The sequence below is a fragment of the Chrysochloris asiatica genome, unplaced genomic scaffold, assembly GCF_000296735.1.
Source record: "Chrysochloris asiatica unplaced genomic scaffold, ChrAsi1.0 scaffold00004, whole genome shotgun sequence".
Taxonomy (NCBI): domain Eukaryota; kingdom Metazoa; phylum Chordata; class Mammalia; order Afrosoricida; family Chrysochloridae; genus Chrysochloris; species Chrysochloris asiatica.
In genome coordinates this window covers 33571583-33593120 of record NW_006408522.1, presented here as the reverse complement: position 1 = coordinate 33593120, position 21538 = coordinate 33571583, and the positions used below count along the sequence as shown (strand labels likewise).

Below are 21538 nucleotides of genomic sequence, written 5' to 3'. Positions count from 1 at the left end.
TTGCATCTATTAATCCTTACAACAACCCTATGAGATTAGCACTACTGTTGTTGTTGAGTGCAACTGAGTCGGTTCTGACTCATAGTAACCCTGTAAAAGGACCCCCAAGGAGTGGCTGGTGGGTTTGAACCACTGACTTAGCGGTTCAAACCGACTTTGCGTTCTAGTGCTTCATCCCACAGCGAGACGACACCATTTTCAGAGGAGGAAACAGAAACAGAGAGCTTAACTAACTTGCCCAAGGCCACACAGCCAGTAAGTGGCAGAGCCAGGATTTGGAGCCACGCAGTCTTGTTCCTGAGTCCCTGTTCTAAACCCCCATTTGATACTGCCCACCTCTCCAATGTGGGAGGAGAGGATGGCCAACTAGTGAATATGGGCCTGATGCAGGGGCGCTGAGAAACCAAGACCACCTCCTGTTCTATCTCAGAAGAGGATTTAGCTAAGCCAAACAAAGCTGGATTCTTGGGGCCCGGGCTTTCATTCCTAGGGTCCAGTGAGATAGTCACATCAGGGCTTCTATTGAGAGCGAGTAGTCTTGAGATGCCAGCTGCCTGCTCTGTAGACAGAACGACTTTCCCCTTCTCTTTTCCCTACCTGTTCCCCACACCTGTTTTCTCAGCTTTCTTCTGGGGAATGGGTGGTAGAGGATGCTCAGAGGGCCCAAGCTGCTGCCAGGGCTCTTTCCCAGGTGAAGCTTGCTGCAAATTCTATTTTAGGAGAGCGACCTCTCAACCTGAACCAAGTTACCAAGAGCCCTCGTTACCCCCAGCCCTGGTACAGCACAGCAGCAGTCTGATGGACTTTGCTTGCTACAGGTATCCAGATGGAGGCACCTCTTCCAAGGCTAAAGCAGGGAGAACCATCACCTGCATAACCACAGAGCTGCTGCTCACCTTGACTGTTGTAGGAGAAGAAGGGAAGCTATCTGGACAGCTCCTCTCTCGTTGTTGTTGAGTGCTGACGCGTGGGTTCTGACTCAAAACAGCTGGTGAGTTTAAACCTCCAGTTACTGTAGTCCTCCACCTATTCACCAGAGCCTCAGATAGCCCCTCCTAGGTGTTCTGGTTATAGCCACACTGCTGCAAGGACCCCAAAAAGGTCCCTGAAGGTGACCATGTGTGCTCAGAGCATCTCATGGGTCTTAGGGCAAAGCTTTCATCTGGAACCAGGATCTTTTGTGTGGTTTGGGCATCTAGTATTACAGTTGTTTAGCAACTTGAACTCTTTACTCCCCCTTGCTTACTTCATTTCCCCAGAAATTCCCTATGGTTTCTAAGGCATTGTAGGTTAATACGCTGGACTACAAAGTTGGTTTGAATCCCAAGATTGGCAGTTGAAGCTCACCAGCTGCTCCTCGGAAACCCTATATAAGACCACTATGGGTCGGAACTGACTCAATCGCACTTAACAGCCACCAACCACAAGTGGCCATAATGATGAGTAGTCCTTTGAGAATTTTGATTTGAATGCCGTCTAGAAATGACTGGCCTTTGGGCAGCCTTCATCTATGGGGCAGTAGCCGCAGGCATTAGAGAAGGTTTGGGGTTAGTGTTTATGGTGGTGCTTGGCAAGATTCATTCTAGGGATCAAGTATTGATGTCACCTCAACAAGCACTTAACCACCTCCCACCAGGGCCTGTCTTCAGGGCAAAACCTTTTTTCCCCTTTCTTCCTCAGTTATAACAATATCTGTAATTTTATAGGTGAGGACACAGGCTCAAAGAACTGAAGTGACTTGCCTAGGGGCACACAGCTAATGAGTGGCAAAACGTTGTGTTTCTGGTCCCCATCTCTGGTTTAGGCCCCTTAGACTCCAAGGCCCAGAGATGTGTGTCTGGCAGAAGTGCCCCTTGGCCACAACATGTTCACTGGCACACATTCCCCTCAGACTGTGACCTCCACTTATCTCAGGATCCCCACAAGCATCAGCAAAAACCCTTTGGTTAGAAGACAGAGCAAGCCAGGATCTTTGAGGTCTGCTGGGAGCCAAGGGGCACATGATCCGAGCAGGGAGGGGAGCTATTTTCCTAAGTCTGTTCATTGGAGAGCCTAGATGAACCATGAAAGACCACTGGAGGTTCAGAGACCTGTCAGTTCCTCGTCTGCTCTAAGAGACCATAACCGCCCCATTGCTCTCTGCCCCGCAGCCCCATCCCCTACAGCCTAGCCTTCTCCTCCGGCTTTTCCTGCAGGTGTACCAGCCAATACTGGCATGGCAAAGCCCTCTCACTGCATGAGCATGTCTTGAAAATGTTCCTTAAATGCTTTTGTAGTACAATTTTATACTCAGTATCCCGTTTGATTTCCACAGTAGCAAGGGCAAAGCAGGTTGTCATCCCCGTTAATGGATGTGTCAAATGAGGCCATAGTTGCTATGTCTTATGTGTGAGGGGAATGGCTTGGATTCTAGCTTAGTTAGTGTCTGACCTCTCACCCATTGACCACTGCAAGTATCATTTTTTCAAACTGTACTTAGCCAAGTTCAGAAGTCCTTGGAGGCCCCTCAATAACTGCCGTGACAATGGGGATCCTAGAGGAAAAGAGCTCTGCCCGCCCTTGCCCCCCCCCTGCCCCCCCAATCAGAGAGGCTCTGCTTTTAATGGCTTTATATGCACTGGACTTCTGGGGAAATTTTATTCCAAGTGTTTCCAAAGTCTACAAAATCTGTGAAAACTACTGCATGAGAGCATGCTGCTTTTCAGCATTCCTAACATTTCCTGTTTACTCCCTTGTCTAATTCTCCTCACTGTACCACGTAGAAAGCATTGAGACAAGGAACTGGGTTCACAGAGACATCTGCAAGTCCGTTTGTTGGTGGCTGAGATGGAACCTGAACTGAGGTTCAAGAGCTCCTGATTCTGATCTTTTCCTCCAGGAGAGAAGCTGCCTTAATCTGCCCCATCAGCCTGTCATCCTTAATTCTCTTTCCCCTTCCACTTTCCTCCTGTCTTCAGCCCATCATCTTCGTTTCGGACAGAGCAAACAGTAACAAGGAGCTGAGTGTGGATCAGGAATCAGAGGAGGGCAAAGACAAAAGCAGCCCTGATAAGCAAGGAAAATACCCACAGGTTTCTGGAACATGCAGCATGAACGGGGTGGTTAGCATACAACAGGGGTCTTTTTATGCTCTTGGGGTGCACGGGGTCCTAGGAGTCCCAGAGGTAGTGTGCCTTTGTAACATTCTCAGGTTCGGACCTGGCCCCTGACTAATTTTCTCAGCAAGCAAGTTGCCCTACAAACTGGAATGCTTTGGGGTGAATGTCTTGAGGGTTGGCTACTACAAGCCAGTCCTATGCATGGGAATGACAGGCTGAGGCAGGCCTGAGACAAAGCCAGCTTGATCCTGACTGAACTCCTGCCTCATGATAATGGAGGGATACAGAACAGTAGCAGAAATGGATTAAATGGGAAAACTGAGGTGTAAAACTTAGTGTGAATGAGGTTAAGGGACAAAAGTCCCAGGGCTACATCATCTATCCTAGAGTGCCAAACAATAGTGTTGAGAGCGGGGTCCTCTGAGGACGTAGCCTTGGTGACAGAGGCTGGAGTACTCAGAATGGCCTACTGACTTTTGACTTGCTGGGGCTTGCTTGGTTAGGATGGTCAGGCTCACAACAGTAGAAGGGCTCTAGCTGTAGAGAGAATAATGAAGGGGGCTGTTTGCATGGCTAATACACTCCTCTGGTTGGAGTGTCTGGTCTCTAGATGACTCTCACTCCAGTTTTGACGAGAGAAGAGCTATGGCTGCTGTACCTAGCTTCTGCCTAGGCCAGTGTTAAGTACCTGGCTTCATCAGGCCCGAAGCATTTGTTAAAGGTCTGTCCGTCTCCCTGATTCCTGTGAACTGGTTTTCTTTTATACTTTAATAGCCACACACTGACAACACTGACCAGGAAAATGAGGAACAGCAGCAATTCCAGAACATTTTCAGGCAGATAGCAGGTGATGTGAGTACCTCCAATCCCAAGGCCCCCACAGGTGCTTATTTTCACCTTAACTAACTGCTCAATTTACCAGTTGTTCATTATTGTTCAGAAGTGGTCACTTTGGGATTTTGGTGGAACCAGGGATACATGTAGCACAAAACCCCACAAGTCCTTGATCTATTGGGTAGCCCAGAGGTCTTCTCTGAGGAACATACTGCAATCTAGACCACTGAGGATACAACTTTAGCCCCCTCAGGAAAGTCCAGCTTCCCTGGAACACAGCAACTTCTGACAGGAATTTTATGGACAGCAGAGATTTGTTTTGCAAAACTCTTAAGCTCTGGCTGTCTACTTCTTTTCGCCTCAGGACATGGAGATCTGTGCAGATGAGCTTAAGAATGTCCTTAATACAGTTGTGAACAAACGTGAGTTGCTGGAAGCAGGAGAGGGATGGGCAGGGAGACCGTTCTCTGAAAGCTGTTCCTCAGCTTCTCCATACCCTCCAGATAAGGACCTGAAGACACAAGGCTTCACACTGGAGTCCTGCCGCAGCATGATCGCACTCATGGATGTATCCTTCCTGCCACTGCTTCCCAACCCCGCCATCAGCCCCTGTGCAGCCCAACAATAGGGGGATGGTGCCCAGTCAGGCAGAGGGGCACTAATGTATGCACACAGACTTAAGGGAGTACTGAGTCACAACATCCTGATGCTGGCCCAAATGGGGCTGCTTGAGGGGAAGGGAGTTAAGGAGAACATTGGGTTGCAACAAGCCCCTAACCACTGGGGTCTTGCCAAGCAATGGTGGTTCTCAGGAGACAGATTCCCTGGGTTAGAGAGCGGTCACTAGCTTTGATTTGAAGGGGTGGAGGGGAGGACAGTGCTAGTGCGTAGACTATGCCGGACAGAGTCTTCCTATAGTATCACCTTCCCTGTGGAGCTCCCTAGATTCTCTGCACCCCATCCCCAGCCCAATCTGGGGATTTTGTCATGTACTCTGTGGTCCTGACCTCCCTTCACCAGACAGATGGCTCCGGGAGGCTGAATCTGCAAGAGTTTCATCACCTCTGGAAGAAGATCAAGACCTGGCAGGTGGGAAGGGAGAATGAAGGTTAGGAGGAAGAGGTGCTTCAGAAGCTTAATGTGTTGACCTCGGTCCTCAAATTCTCTATTGCCAGAAAATTTTCAAACACTACGACACAGACCATTCTGGCACCATCAACAGCTATGAGATGCGAAATGCGGTCAATGATGCAGGTGCTGGGGAGGGAAGTGGGCTGGAGCAGGTACAGGCGTGGGGCTGAGGCTCTGAGGGTCACTGAAGAGAGGGAGAAAGGCCTCCTATGTGCTTTCCCAGGCCACCAAATGAAATTAGGAAGAGAGCAGGGTCCCTAGGGGCAAACAGAATGCAGGCCTTAGGACACCAAGTCCACCTCTAACATACTGCCCTCTGCAGGATTCCACCTCAACTGTCAGCTTTATGACATCATTACCATGCGGTATGCCGACAAATACATGAACATTGACTTTGACAGTTTCATCTGCTGCTTCGTCAGGCTCGAGGGCATGTTCAGTAAGTGGGGGCTGCCCTTTGACTCTCCAGTACCTTTCCAGCCAGCTCTCCCACAGAGACAACTGTGAGCAGTTGGCATCTCGGACTGATAGCCTTTCAATCTACTCCAGCCAGGTGGAACAAAGGCAAATTCCCTCTTAAGTCTCAGGATGGGATGACAAAGGGAGCATGGCTGGTGATGCTCTGTCTGGCTGACACTTGTGCTGAAGGACAACACTCAGCACAGAAGCCTCCTACATTACAGTAGTGAAGGCAGGGTGAGCCTGGCAACGGGTTTCTAGCATGTGCATTCTTTCCCTCAGGAGCATTCAATGCATTTGACAAAGACGGAGACGGCATCATCAAACTCAATGTTCTAGAGGTAAAGAATCTAGAAGGAGCACACCCCTGCAACTTACAATTCAAGGTGGATGACGAAGGCAGTGTGGTCCCACTGTGTGCTCCTCAGTTTCCAAATAGTGGTGGTGGGTGGGATGGGAAAGGAGTTTAGAGAAGGGAAGGCCAACAGGGATTATGGCTCAGAGAGAATAGTTCCCCCAATTACTTGATGCTGGAAAACACGTTCCTTCCTAGATCAGGGGAGGTGGCAGTAACCACTGCTTCTGTGAAAATGTTCCCAGTGCCTGGCATGCTAAGACTGTTCCTTCTCCCCTTACCCTAGAAGATTCCTTGGGTGGGGGTCTCCTTTGTTTTCATTCTGATCCTGGGACTTCTTTTAGTGGCTGCAACTCACCATGTATGCCTGAACCAGGACGGCCTTATCTAAGCCGGGCAGGATGACTCAAGATTTCAGTGTTACCCAATACTGCTCCAACTACTTACCTCAAAGGACCCAGAAGCTACACCCCAACAGGGTTCCAGGCGCCTCCTCCTAGATCTTCTTCCACTTCATTCCGCACTGTTTCACAGCATCTGTGGGTCCTTCACACTCAGCCTGATCCGTTTAGTGAAGGACCACAGTAGGAAGACAATTTTGTCCTTTTGTCAAATGGAGACAAGTACCTCTGTGATATGCTCTGAATCTGGACTTGACTGTGAACCAAATGCAAAGGCTTTGACCTCTCAGCTGTTCGCAGGGGCCTTTGCTAATGGCAGAGTTTCTGGGTGATATAAACTATGGTTGGCTATTTCCAGAGGTGCCATGGAATAAAGGCCTGGCAATCTTTTTTCCAAAACCTGACAGCCAATGAAAACCCTATGGAGCGAGCACAGTTCTACTCTGCAACACATGGGGTCAACCTGAGTTGGAATTGACTTGCTGTTAACTGTTAACTGGTTGGTGGCCTGTCCATGACACTCACCACATTCTTGTATTGGAGCTCTCTACCACCTTATAGGGCAGTAGCCAAATGAACACTACTTCTGCCGAATTGTTTCAGGATGGGCCTGCTCTGGGGTGAACTAGCTCAGTGGAACAAGGGAGGATACTTTGGGCTGTCTGACTCATAAGTTTGGCTGTATTCTGAAATGAGTTGATCTAAATAAAGGCCTGTGTCTGATTTCACTGTCTTGTTTTCTCACATTTAGATATCTTATGGGTTGGAATCAACTTGATTAGCAGTGGGTTTTTGGCCATAGCAAGACTGAATGAATTCCAATCTTACACTCGTCACAGTTTCAGAATAGGACAATGAAAACTAAGACTCCCCTCAAAAAAAGTTAACCAACAAACACCCCCAAAACCTACTTTAATCATGCCTATGGCTATTTCATGAGCATAGGAGTCATCATATGAGGGACATATGAGGGACACAGCTGTAGGTGTATAGGAAAAGAATATCTTATCTGTAACTGGAAGGGTCAGATACCTGAGTGGAATGAAGAAGAAATGTAGTTTTTAATCCGAATTCGTCCACAAACTGATCTCTTGTACAAAGTGGGACAAAATCCTTGAATGTGGCTATTTGTCATATTATCTGGACCTTGGATTGTGGAACATCTATAAACAACCTGAATTCCTGGTATGGCACTGGACTGCAAACCACAAGGTCGACAGTTCAAACCCACCAGCTGATCCCCAGAAACCCTATACAGGGTCACTATGAGCTGGAACTGACTCGATGGCATTAACAAGAGTAACAGTATACCCATCTTACATTTTCTACCCAATACCTCTTCGTTTCCAATACCAGCATGGAAGAGAAAGGGTTGGTCACAAATAGGCAGACAAGAATAATTAACCACCACTTAATAAAAGTACTTTATTTTTTCTCTTGTATTTGCTTTATATCTTGTTTTACAAAGTTATGAAGTTCACAGCTTTATACCAAAACGTAAGAAGGCTAGGCAATCTGCTTATAAACATTTAAGTGTCATCTGATTTGATTCTTCTATATTCATATTTGATATTTTTTTAAAAAAGAGAAACCCAGGACACAGATTTCTCTTCACCAGATGGACCTTCAATAACCCTTCCTCCTTAAGCTCCTCCTCTCCCAAGTCACTGGGCTACTACCTTGACTTCAGAACCTATGTGAGGAATTGCAGTCACCTTGGAACCCAGAAGGGCCATTTACTTGGGGATTGGAGAAGGGGTTAGAGGTCCTATCTGGTAAGTAAAGGGCTTCGTTTACATGAGGAGCTCATATCCATTTGCACATGGAACTCAGTGTGGACCAAATCACCTCCGCTACAGGGTCTCCATTCCTGTGCATTAGACTGCTCCTCACCAACTGAGGCTCCTGAGCACTGGGGCAGAGATGAAACCACTATCTTACACATGCATCAGACATGGACTTCATAACAGCTCTAGCGACTCTCCTTTAGGTAATGGGAACAAAAGCTGTAAGTAAGCAGAGTGTTTTAGCTGTATTTATTTGAGCAAACCAGAGAGTACATGCTGTTCAACCCAACTTCTCAATATATGTCAATCTGTCCTCCCAATAAATTCCATCCATAAAAAATACCATACTATTCCATTAAGTGTACACCTACTCCGACCAAATCACTCACGTGCCTACTAAAGCTGTCCATTATATAATCTACACAAACAAACACCCTTTGTTAGGCAAATAATCACGTTTACAGCATTAATACTGCCTATGAAGCATAGGTAGGTCAGGAGATAAACACTCAACTGCTAACTCTTCTGAGGAAGGAAAACAATGTCCCTAGAAAAGCAGGAGTGTAGTAGCAATGACTTCCTCACAAATTCAAATAACATCTGGTGGAGATGATTCTGTGCTCTTAAGAGTTTTATTTTCCTTGTGTTTTATTACTTTATGTAGTAGAGGAGTATGCCAAAACCTGTGAAAAACTTCAGCAGTAAACTTGGAAGTAACTGAAATCTAATCAGATCAAACTGCCATGAAAACACGGGCATATGCACATAAAATAATTTATGTGACAGTTTTCTTGGCTTCCAGTCTTTAGAAGTAGGCACAGGCAATTAAAAACAACATTCTAAAAATGGCCTCCAACTTCTTGTAAGAAATGAGTAGGCTTTTGTGAGGCCGTTTAACTATTTTTTTCCTTCATTAAGGTACTAAATACAGAATCACCACAAGTTCCTGAGCCACAGCTCTTCTCTGAGGGGAAGCAGAGGGCTAGAATCAGTCACGACATTGTGGGAGATTTTAAAAATAGTTAGTTGAAGCTCTGAATAACTTTTAGGACACTTAAAAGTAATAATGCACACCATAAGCAGCCAAGATACTTATGGTACTTTTATTTCTAAACAGGGAGATAAAACAGTACATTCTGGATAACACGCCAACCTGGTGTTAAAAGAATTTCACATGTTCTTGAAACAAAGACATCAATGCCACTGTTTCAAAGAAAACTTGAGTGACATGAGGAAAACTATTACATGTACAGGTGCCCACATGTATACACACTACAAAGGATCATTCATACATGCACACACAGGCAGATACACTGTACGAGTCTCTTGAAGTTAAACCTAAATCATAGCCCTTACTGATTCTACTAAGACCCTCAAAAATTCCCCACAACTTCCCAATTGCTCACATTCCCCTCCTCCCTGTGGAATAAAGGCTCCAGCACTCTCATCTCTTCAGACATGCTGCCAGCCAGAAAGAACAGAAGGCCACCGATGCAACAGCGTATTCCAGGTTCACACTGCCCAGACAATGTGGAAATGGGGTGCCACTATAATCCAGCAGAAAAGGCCAGGTTAACCAGTAAGTCCCAATGTCCTTTCCTGGGGAAATCACCACTCCCAAACACACAGAACAGCTTGGTTTCTCTGGTCACCCTTACAGGACGGAGGGACAGGGGGTTGGAAGTTCCATAATCTGATACAGAAACAGCACAAATATACTTTCTGCAATAAAATCTTCTCTGTTCTCCCTAAGCATCATGCAACTCTCAACAATGTGGTTAACCAGAGTTCTCCAGTTACAAGGACAGGAGCAAATCCCTTATGGGGCCTGTCATTACTCAGCAGAGCACCTAGATTAATTGTTAACATTTTGTGAATCAAGTACGAGCCAATGGAGCCTTTCCTTGAAAATAAGACATAGTTGCACATATAATCTCAGGGGAGGTCACAGACCCTGCTGAAATGTATCTAGTGTAGTGTCCCTGCCCTAGACCCTGAGCACAGGAGTGGGGGGAGCCCAGATGCTCTGCAAGTACAGAAAGTGACAGCCTCACACCATGAAGTTTGGCATGTGGCACTGGACTCTCTGCCTCCTTCCTCTCTTTCTCGCTGAAGAAACTGTTCTGAGTTCTGAAGATTCAAAAACAAAAGGTTGGAAAGCAATAGTCCTACAGTTTTACAGGTACAGAGAAAATAAAAAAGAAAGCAGTTCCACTGAGGTTCTGTTCATTTGTCTACGCTCAATGAACAGACAGATTCTTTGCCTTCCATACTTTCAACTCTTCTGTCCCAGCTAGCTGGGCAGTGAAGTCAAAGGCACTAGTTTCCAAAAAAAGAAAAAATCTCTAAAAAGTCTATGTACAGCTTCAAAAACTACACTCAGAAGTTTTATTCCTAACTCCCCGCCTTGTGTGCTGCACCTGGGTGGAAAGTACCCTGTGAGTCCAGAGCTACCATCAGTCTACATCAGTTAGAGTCCGGGAAACAGGAGTTGGCCAACAGAGCAAACCAGAGGTCTTAAACCCACAGAAGGCTTGGAGAGTCAGGAACTGGAAAGGGAGATGGAGGTTACAGCTCCAGTTCAATCAGCAAAAGCTGCTTTGCACTAAGCATTCTAGCAAGACTTACAGAGGTTCCCTAGGATGTACTGTGTGATTGGCTTTTTGAATCTTGAAATACAGTCAGCAGAGCAGTCATTCTAGCTGATAGACTGAGTGTCTTTTAGCATTTAAAGCCACTCTGTCCATTTACAATGCTAGAGAATATTGAAACACAATGCACATAATTGTTAAGAAAGGAAACTATTGGCTTTCAATTTAATATCCAGTTATTACAACTGGAGAAATTAAAGTGGATTCTGCAAACATTAGCATTTGAACAAACTTGTATTAAAAGACTGACTATAGATCTAAACCATATAAGAACATAAACTAGAATTCACAAGCTGAACATCAATAAAGTATGGGTAACCAATTAAGATCAGTATCTTCAATAAACATCTGGAAACACTAGTAGCATAAATCACTATGCCATACTGCTCCAGAGGAGTATAATTCCTTAAAATCTGTTTATATCTGACAACCCTCCAGCAAGAACTTAAAAGTATAACCTATCATCCCATGGAGCTGCCCAGACTTATGTTATTGGTAAGCCTGGCACTTTCTCCTTCACTGCTTCCCTGGGGAAGGAAAGAGAAAGGCTTGTATGAGGGGCTGATGTGAAAAGAGTCAAACTAATGACTTCCCAACATGGGAGGCAAAAAACTTCATGAATCAATTTTGCTATCATCTTCAGCATGTCGTTCAATGTGTCCCGCAGCATCCTATGGATAAAGGGGAAAAGGGTCCATGAGGAAGAGTTGGCAGTAGGGCAGGAGAAGCTCATGGGTACTAAATACAATCCATGGGCGAAAGGTACTTTGCTAATTTACATGAAAGTACATACTTAAAAGTAAGTTCTTGTCTTAGCACAAATGCATTATTAACAATACTGGTGCAGAAAATGGATTTGAAACATCTAAATACATCCTTTTTAGGCTCTTTATCCAAAAGAGAAAACTACCTAATTCTTCCTTTGAAATCTCCTTACCAATACCAGTTTGTTGTTTGTTTGTTTTTCATGTCCAAAAAAGAAAAATGCCTGGGCCTCCCTATTTTTTGGCCTTCTTAACATTAAGGCAAAAGAATTTGAGAGCCCCTTGGACTTTGTCTTAGAATTTATTCAGAATATATATATATCTTTTCCCTTAAACTGGGATGTGTTCAAGAATCAACTAAATTATCCAAATTGTGTAATTCAACCATATTGTCCTCTAAGCCAGGGAACGGCAAACTTTTTCTGTAAAGGGCCAGATAGGAAATAGCTTTGCAGGCTGTAGAGTATCTGTCACAATCAGCACAAAAGTGTTATGAACAATGTGTAAACAAATGAGCGTGGATGTGTCCCAATAAAATTTTATTTACAGAAACAGGTAGGCAACTGAGAGTGAAGAAGTCTTCATCCTAAATCCTCTGTACTCAGGCTTGGTAGGGATGGGCAACTTAAGACATTTGCTATGCAAAATGAGGGTGCTATAAAGGCATGAAGTGACAGGCTTACAAGTTTTCAAGAGGGAGTTTAGTTTCAGAGTGTGCAGGGGAAGGTAAAATCCCCACTGACTAGTTTTTATCTTGTCTAGAAAAGTCTGGTGAAAGGCTATGGGGATAAAATTCTTAAGATTCAATAGTGAGTAGTTGTTATCATGACTAATTGTGATGGTCACAACTGTAAAGGTAGAAGTTTTGTAACATAAAGGGGGGGGGTAGTTAATCTTGCATTTCAGGAATAGGAGACCCTAGAACCACCAAGGGAGAAGAGCATGAGCAGAATGTGGGACCCTATCCAGAGAAGCAGCAACACCAGAGATGGAGGCAGAGATGAGGACATGGAGAGATAGAGCAGTTGAGGACTCTAGACTAATGGAAAGAGAAAGACTGTGTGCTGGCTGCCTGGAGGCAGGCTTGCAGAATATGCCCTTTGGTTTTTTAAATGATTATATATTTTTGAGTGTTTTGGTGTACAATACCCCCCCGAAAAAAAAACCCCAGAGGTAATAGAAGCAAATACTGTTGAATGATGACCCATAGAAAAGACTGTATTGTAATCATTGCAATGAAACAATGAGTGTTAAAACCGATGTTTTCCCTTGTTCACTATCACTCAATTCATAATAAAAACTTAAAAAAAAAAGAGAGATAGAGTCAGATTTGGCTTATTTATAAGCTGTACATTATAAACCCCTGCTCTGAGCAGTCTACTGAACCCCAGATTAACCTCAAGTCCCACTAATATACCTGTTTGGATCCTTTTCTTGCAGTGAAAAAAGCATCACAGTTCTTCCAGCGACATTTCAGAGTTTGAAAGTTTGGATTCGTGTGGTCAGTCAGCAAGTGTTGTTTCAAATGATCTATGACACCAAATATTAGAGAGCAACCATGCCACTGACAAGAAAAAGAATGAGACTCAGTTTTATTAAGGAACACAGGAAACAAGCAATCAGCACTTTCCTCATTTTTATCCCATGTTGTTGCTGGAATCAAGTCGATTCCAACCCATAGCGACTCTGTATAGAGTTATGAAGAGCAGCTGGTGAGTTTGAACGGTCAACCTTGCAGTTCAAAAGACTGCAATCTGGTGCATAAACCCACAGCACCACACCAGGACTCCAAACGGAGTTGTCAGAAGTGGAATTTGAACCCACGCCTCCAGGGGAGACTGTGACCTGAATGCAGTGCCTTGGACTACTCAGCCTTCCTGACTTTGTATCCCATATGTACTATGAAAGCAGAAAATAAGCTTCCTATTCTTTTAATTTATTCTTTGATAGAAAATATAACAAAGTAATCAAATTAGTTATCAATATAGTGAAAAACCTTGAAAAAACTGGAAATTCTGTTGATTTGTTAGATAGTCTGGAAAATGTTGGCAAACATTTTTAGAAGAGATATTGTACAATTAAGTTAAAACCTTATAGCACACCATCATAAAATTAAGTTTCCATCTCAGTAATATTTATTTAAAAAGGCAAAGAACTTTCCAATAATATTGGAAAGTTTATTAATAATTTGAAAACCACTGACTTATAAATCTGAAAATCTAAATGTTTAATAAAGAAAATTGTATTTGTAGGAATATTTGTTGTAGAAAACAATGTTTCCCATGGAAGGCTAACTTATCCCATAATTTTGTCACTTTAATTGCAATCTTGTGATTATTGACAACATTCCTCATATGGATCAATTTCACTTCTTAGTCAGAAAGCATAAAGACTCTTTGGCTTTGCTCTTACCTTTCAGGCTTGTGATTCTAACATGATTACTTCTAAAGCATTATGCAAATTTACTTTTCTTCTGTACTATGCTATTCCTCTGGGAGCACTCGTGGTGCAGTAGGATAAGCATTAGACTATGAACCCCAAGGTCAGCAGCTCAAATCCACCAGCCACTGCACAGGAAAAAGATGAGGCTTTCTGCTCCTTAAACCTTGGAAATCATATACAGGCTTACTATGAGTCAGAACCAACTCTAAGGTACTTAACAATAACAACAATCCTATTGCTCTACCTTTAAAATGAGATAGTATTTCCCCCATTGCTCCACACAGATTAATTTCTAATAGTACATTCTGGAGCCTGTGGTACTAGATTTTCCTGGCCTTCAATAAGAAGACGAAAGCAAAGATCAGGATGCATAAAAACTGAAAAGTAAGTAAGTTACAGAGAAGTCTAAGTTGAATTTTTAAATGGAGAGGATCATATTTTATCAATGATGAAAAGATTAAAATTTTGAAACAAGAGGAAAAATCAGTGCCATACAGTTTTCTTTGAACTTTACTAATATTGTTGTTAAATACTGTCAAGTCAGTTTCAACTCACTGTATAGGGTTACCAAGAAGCAGCTGGCGGATTTGAACTGCCAGCCTTGTGCTTCAAACCAAACTTGCGGTCCAGTGCATTATCCTGTAGTGCCACACCAGGATTCCTTCTACTAATATTATAACTGACGAAACAAAGTACATGTTTATTTATAAGGAATAGTGTGAACGTCTGGACAGTTAATCACCAGTCCCAACTCCAAAATACAACCCAGTGAACTGAGGTTTAGAACTTTAAGACTACACATCTTTTATTTTCTTATTCTTCTATACTGACAAAGAAAAGCACATTACTAGTATTTGTAATCCCTAAGGAGTGGGTTTAGTTTTGTTGTTGATAAGTGTGGTTGAGTCAGTTCTGACACATAATGACGCTGTATAGGGTTTCTGAGGAGTGGCTGGTAAGCTCAAACTGCCAACCTTGCAGTTCAAATAAACCTTTCAGTGCAGTGCTGTATCACAGTGCCACAGGTTATGAAAATGAGCACTTCCACTTTTTTTCTTCTTCTTCTGGCATTACTGATATTTTTGTAAGCATGTATCATTTTTATAATAAAAAACACAAAAAACAAATCAGAGACAACCTTTGAGTAGAAGTTATTTAGATATATTTCATGTCTTAAAGCAGATTTTAATTACAGAAATACAGGAACATTTTCTGTGCAGTTTAAAAATTAACCTTCCCAAAACTGTAATTTTAAAAAGAAAGAAAAAAAATAAATCACAGTATCATAAATAAATAGACCCTTCCCCTAATTTTTAAAAAGTTAAACTTCCTTATTCTACAGTGGAAGATATAAATAAGATATGGAAAGCACAGCTTTACTCCTTACCCAACAACGGTAATTCTGCATCAGATTTAGCCTCACAGCCTGAATACTGCCATCATAACAGCCAGTATAGATCTGGAGAAAGAAGTTAATCCTATCAGACCAAAGCAACACTCAAAAAAATAAACACAAAACACCCTTAAAGTCAGAGTCAAAAGTTATTTGAATGAAGGGCTTCAAAAAGTTCATGGAAAACTTACATTATGTTTTAATCCCAACTGACCATGAACTTTTTGAAGCCCCCTCTAGAAACTATAAGAAGGTAACACTAATCTAGACCCAAACCAGCCCAGAGTACTAGGATAGGAAAGTATTTTGCAGATAGTCTGGTCTAGGCACTTTTAAGTGGTGTTCCTTAGAGCCATTCTTGGGGTTGTGGCTGAGGGTCAGAGTGGCAGGGTGAGAGGCACCCCTTGACACTTTACCTGCTATTGGGCATTATATATTAGGTGTCTGTATTTCATTAGAACTGCTCAGTTTAAAAAACATTCATTTTGGTTTGACCGTATCATTTAAAAATAAAATTAACAAAGACTTAGCAGGGTAAGTGAGTTAGCATCTCCTTTTAAGTCTGCCACTAACTATGCCACACTGGCCAGATCTCCTGATTCCATCCCAATGTTCTACTCAGATCATGTCTCCGGAAAAGCCACCTATTTTCTCTTATGATTTTCAATACACTATTTAGTGGTGGTTAATAGATCTTTATTGTAATTATATTAGCTATAAAAAGATAGAAAAATATTCAATAAATGACACATACCAGACAGAGGTCACTTTTGGATGTGACACTTGAATATTTAGTAAACACATTCAAAGACAAATATTTGACATAGCAAATAATACTCACCATACTTTTATGAATGGTCATACACATTATCATGTCTTTGTGTCCTCCATAAACTTGCAATCGATCATGGGACTTAGGCAGGAAAAAAAAAAAAAAAAAGCCAAAGAAGTAAGGTTATTTATACTTGTGTTTAATAAGCATTGTCTCTAAGGGCTGTTGGCAGATTTAAAACTGAGACACTAGGCTGAAATATCACTAGCATTCTAACAGAAATTAAACGTAATGGCAGTCTTTCCAGTAAGTTTCCCTCTTCAAGGGGGTAGCTGGTAATTAGAAATAATAAGACCAATTTATAAGGTAAGATCAAAAACTCAAACTTAAAATTATATTCCAAAAAGAACTAGACAGGCTTTAGAGAAGAGACTTAACTCTTGAGAAACCATTAAGTTTTGCTGTATGTGCATGTGTGTGTGTATATATATATATGCTTATATTTATACATATATACACCAAGAGAGGGAGAGAGAGTCCTGGTGTAGTGCTTTGATTTAATACGCTGGACTGCAAGGTTGGTTTGAACTGCAGGGTTGGCAGTTCAAACTTAACAGCCACTCCTCAGAAACCCTACAGGGTCACTATGAGTCGACATGGACTCAACAACAGTTAACAATACACACACACACACACACAGTCAGCCTTCCATATCTGTGGCATTTACAGATTCCACGTCTGTGATTTCAATTTCCATAGACTGAAATAACCAAGGCCAAAAAAAGCAATTAAGTGGTCAAAGATTTCCCAGAAATGCTAAGAGGGAGCTTTAAGTGATATTTACAAAGCATTTATATTGTATTAGTTATTGTAAGTAATCTAGAGATGATTTAAAGTATATGGGAGGATGTATATAGACTATATGCTAATACTATGCCATTTTATATAAGGGATTTGAACATCTGTGTATCTTGGTACCTGCAAGGGTTCCTACAAGAAATCCCCCATTGATACTGAGGGACAACATGTGTGTGTGTATATATATGTGTATATATATATATATAGCTATACAAGGAAGCTTCAAAAAATCCACAAAAATATTCCATCTTTTCATTTAATTTTTCCATGAACTTTCTGAAGCCCTCACATCTGTCTACTATCTCAGTGCAGTTTTTCTGAAAGTATCATCTCTGGATAGCTGCTTTATAATTATCTAACATGCATAAAAAATGAAGACTGCTAGACTCCACCCCAGATTTACTGCATCAAAAATCAATACCAAACCCAAATAGGCAATCCTCCCTGCAAATACTCACCCTACCAAAAATATACTACATTTACATTTTACCTGTAATTCATAGACACGAACAAATTTATCCAGGCAAGCAGTCACCATCACTTTCCCTAGGATATTCACCACAGTCACCGCATGATTGTGGCCTTTGTAGATCCGCACAAGTTCACCTGTCTGCAGCCGAAGAGAGATAAGAGTCACTAGACAGGCTTTTAAAGCTCTTTCCAACTTTTGATATTTATGATTCCATAATTCTAAGAGGCAAACTGAGGCTTACTTATACACACAAGTAGCTGTGTTATTTTAACAACTGACATATTTCCCTAGGATCTATTACACATACATAATATAGGAAATGTACCTTCCTTGATGGAGAAAATCTAGCGTCACAAACAGAGAAGGCCACAATAACACTATCTGTATGTATTTCATAGCTTTTGAAGTACTTTCCCTTTTATCCTATGAGGTGGAATTATGCCCAAGTTTACAGAACAGGAAGCTGAGTGAGTATCAAAGAGTGATTTATTCATCCAAGATACCAACACCAGTGTGAATCTTGGTATCTACTATAGCCGTCTCTGTGACCTGAACACAGGCTCTCTGTTGTTTTCATGCATCAATTTTAAGCTATGTATTCACTTTTAGAGCTTCATATGCTCAATTTATCTCAAGTCAAACTAAATCTTAGATAAGCTTCTGAAGCTGTCCCCATTAAAAATGTTGATGAGGTCAAAATTTCTAGAATGGTCCACATTATCCAAGAACTTAAGCAGAGTGATTACTATTAAACCTTTTCACTGGGTAAGAGTTTAATTTACACTGTGACAGCTCTGAGAAATGCTTCAAGCTTAAACTACTATTTCTAGTCAAGAATCATTTACATCATCAACATGGCTTACGTGAATATTGTGGGCATGGACGGATTGATCACTGGAACCACTGAACACAAGGTCATTCACCACCTTAAAGACAAAACATGAAGTGGAGAGATGGAGCAGCTGGGAACTCTAGATCCAGAGACGGAAAGGGGCTGTGTGCTGACAACCGGGGGCAGGCTTGTAGGGTAGACCCTTTGGTTGGTTGATGATGCATGGAGGGAATTGTAACCATGGTAATGTAACGATATAGGATAGGATGATTGTAAAGCTAATGTTCTCCCATGTAAACTTATCACATAATTCACAATAAAACATTAAAAAAAAAAGATGGTACATCATTTTACCCAGTTGTAGAGAAGAGGGCTGTAATCATTCTGCTTTTTGTTCTACTTAATGCAATACACAACCTGGCTAGTATCATTCAAAACTGTTCCAAATCCTGTTCCCTTACACTATACTTACCTTCATACAAAGAATGGTTTTGCTATGGCCCTCCAAAGTTCTGAGGAGCAGTCCATTCCGTGCATCGCGCACACTAATGGTGCAGTCATAGGATCCCACAACCAGCAGCTTTCGGGCACCTTCCTGAGCTGTGGCGAGGCAGCTGACGGCCCGAGGGCCATGGCACTCAAAGACTTCAAGTCGTTTGTTATTCTGAAAAATTAGCCACTGTTATATGAGGTAAAAGCAACTGGAAAATCTCAAAACAAACCAACGAAAATCACTGATGGGGTATAAATGTAGTTTTATTACCTGTATTCAAATTCTCATATCCACACCATCCTTAACTTCCCAATCTCTGCCATGCCCACCCCAACGAACTCTCTTTGCTGTGTTCATGACACTTCTGATTCTGTCGGAGGCAAACTTTTAACATTCTAAGTTCATTTCTAGCTTGAACCCATACCATCTTTATCCTTATTAGAAACTTATCTTTGAGTTAGGAAAGAATTAGGCCTTGAGGCATAAGGCAAACCTCTGAGTTCACATTACAGAATAGGCTACGTTCATGAGACCCAAAAAAGGTCCAAACCACGTCAATGTTAGTATCACAGGAATGTAAGTCATTTTTCATGGTGTCATTCTTAAAATGAGACAGATTGGGGCAGCCTGTGACTCATTATTTGGCCCCAAATCTTTAGACCTGACTTAGTTTAGCAGAGTTACACTTTGGCCCTGGCACATTTGGGTTTGAGCAGACAGGAGGGCAGATCTTGTTTCACTCACCTCAGATAAGAACAGCTTTGAGTAGTGGCTAATTCTGTTGCTTCCTCATACAAGAAAACAAGGTAATGCCTGCCTTCTACTTCCTCCTACTCACACTAGTAAGTGACATGGGGATTCAGCCTTCTATCCTCCAACCACTAACCTTTATGTTGAAGGTGACCACAGTGCCATTTGCCAGGCCTGCATAGAGGATTCGCCATCTACTGTGGAGGCACAGGACCCGGTCTTCCAGATGTAACTTCTCCACACACTCCCGGGTCTGATGAAAGCATACAAAGTCTTATCATCAGAGGATAGTGGCAAAAATAACATAAAAGCAAATCCTTCTGGAAGCAGAGTCTATTTGAAATGATTTTTATAAGGAAAAACGTGGCATCCTTTATTTTGTAGAGGACTATCTTAGATTTTCCACCAAGGACTGCAAAGTCAGTTTGAACTACAAGGTCAGTGGTTCAAGTTCACCAGCCGCTCCTTGGAAATCCTACCTAGGGTCACTAAGAGTCGGAAATGACTCAACAGCACTTAACAACAGCAACAAAGCCCCCAAACTGCACATAACAATGAAAACAAATACAAAGTCTAATGTTAGCCGTGTTTCTAGTTTATGATGTACAAGGTCTTCAAAGAGCTGTATGTATAGTTGGATCTTAGTCTCTTAAATTAAATTAAATGGTCATAGATAAAAGTAAAATTTGAAATCTAAAATGGAAAAAAAGGGGTTTTGTTTATATGTTTAGATCTTGGATAACTGTACTAATCAAATTATGTGCTTTCCTATAATTAAGTCTCTGTTCCAATGACTCTAAATGTGTACTTTAAACTGGTACCAGGTTAGCTTTTTTAATTACCCAGATCATAACTACTCCATGAAGCTCTTAAGAATTTATAAAAACCCTAAACTTCACTCCTAACCATTGAGATTCTAATTCAGCAGGCTCTGGAATTATATTTAGAGAAATTTTCCTTAGTAATTCTGGCATGCACCTGGGTTAAGAACCATTATTTGATCTGACTTTCATGAAATAATTTTCATGAATTTCCCAGAATGAGGTTATACTGGCAAATCATTATCACCTAGGGCCTAGAATAGGGCCAGTCACACAGTAATTGTTCAAATTAGTTTTGAATGATACTAATTAAATATAACTTTTTAAAACAAGGTTTGAATGCTGATGCTAAAATCAAAATGGTTATTTATACATATATAGAATGGGAGAAGCTGTGAGCTGTCAAATTCTTTGATCTTTTCTCCCAACCATCTTTCATACCTAAAAGAGCTAATCTTTTCATTTCCTCCTATAAAATTACAAATAGAAATGTAGCATTACATAGGGGGTAAAAAAAAAACAAAAAAACCCAACAGTATATCTCCCCTAAAAGTTAAGATTCATATTGCCTCTGGCTATCTCACCTGAGGTCTTTTTATAACATAAAATGGGAAGGTCAAATACTATACAATAAAAAAAGGAACAAAATACTGGTACATGCAAAAACATAAATAAATTTCAGACATTATGGTAAGATAAAGCGAGGCATGAAAGAATACATGCAATCTGACTATGTTTTTATGAAGCTCATGCCCAAACAGAAATAATCTATAATACAAGTCAGAGCGATGGTTATTTTTTGAGGGGCTAGTGATTGGGAAGCATACGAGGAAACTTCAGGGGAATGGAAATAGTTTATATTTTAATCTTGGTGGTAGTTACACAAATATATATCTGTACAAAATTCATCACACGCTGTTTGCTTAAAATGCGTGTACCTTACTGAATGAAGTCATATTTCAGTTTCAGAGAGTGGTTTAAGATTTTTTTTTCTGGTAACATACAGTCCTACTATGCCATATATTATTTGTTAGAACCACTAAAAATATTAAAAGAATCTTTAACATTTTTTTGCTGAGTCAAAAAATGACACTGTATTTTTGTTTCAATTTGTGTTTACTGACAAGATTGTATTATTTCCAAATGGCTATTTCTATTTCTTCTTTTAAAGAAACTTTTTCTGGCTATGCCAATTCATACATTGAGATTTTTTATTTTTCTCTAC

At 41.5% G+C, this 21538-nt stretch overlaps 2 protein-coding genes across 7 annotated transcripts in view; one reads left to right on the top strand and one right to left on the bottom strand.

The window, feature by feature from the left end:
- Positions 1-6248, top strand: part of CAPN3 (calpain 3, (p94)) — a 45701-nt gene extending 39453 nt beyond the window's left edge. For 2 of the 3 annotated variants that reach the window (XM_006831737.1, XM_006831736.1), the window contains 9 exons: positions 2958-3071; positions 3873-3950; positions 4297-4354; positions 4436-4500; positions 4953-5021; positions 5108-5186; positions 5386-5502; positions 5805-5863; positions 6222-6248. In XM_006831737.1, the coding sequence (XP_006831800.1) occupies positions 2958-3071; positions 3873-3950; positions 4297-4354; positions 4436-4500; positions 4953-5021; positions 5108-5186; positions 5386-5502; positions 5805-5863; positions 6222-6248 (666 nt within the window). The remainder of the gene's footprint in view (positions 1-2957; positions 3072-3872; positions 3951-4296; positions 4355-4435; positions 4501-4952; positions 5022-5107; positions 5187-5385; positions 5503-5804; positions 5864-6221) is intronic. The other variant, XM_006831738.1, reaches the window with a different exon arrangement.
- Positions 6249-10660: 4412 nt separating this feature from the next.
- The window catches only part of ZNF106 (zinc finger protein 106), a 43257-nt gene continuing 32379 nt past the window's right edge, over positions 10661-21538 (bottom strand). For 3 of the 4 annotated variants that reach the window (XM_006831734.1, XM_006831733.1, XM_006831735.1), the window contains 8 exons: positions 19629-19745; positions 18722-18913; positions 18281-18343; positions 17436-17555; positions 16157-16228; positions 15310-15381; positions 12898-13044; positions 10661-11387 (listed from right to left, as the gene is read on the bottom strand). In XM_006831734.1, coding sequence (XP_006831797.1) covers positions 11331-11387; positions 12898-13044; positions 15310-15381; positions 16157-16228; positions 17436-17555; positions 18281-18343; positions 18722-18913; positions 19629-19745 — 840 coding nt within the window. In that variant the 3' untranslated portion in view covers positions 10661-11330. The remainder of the gene's footprint in view (positions 11388-12897; positions 13045-15309; positions 15382-16156; positions 16229-17435; positions 17556-18280; positions 18344-18721; positions 18914-19628; positions 19746-21538) is intronic. The other variant, XM_006831732.1, reaches the window with a different exon arrangement.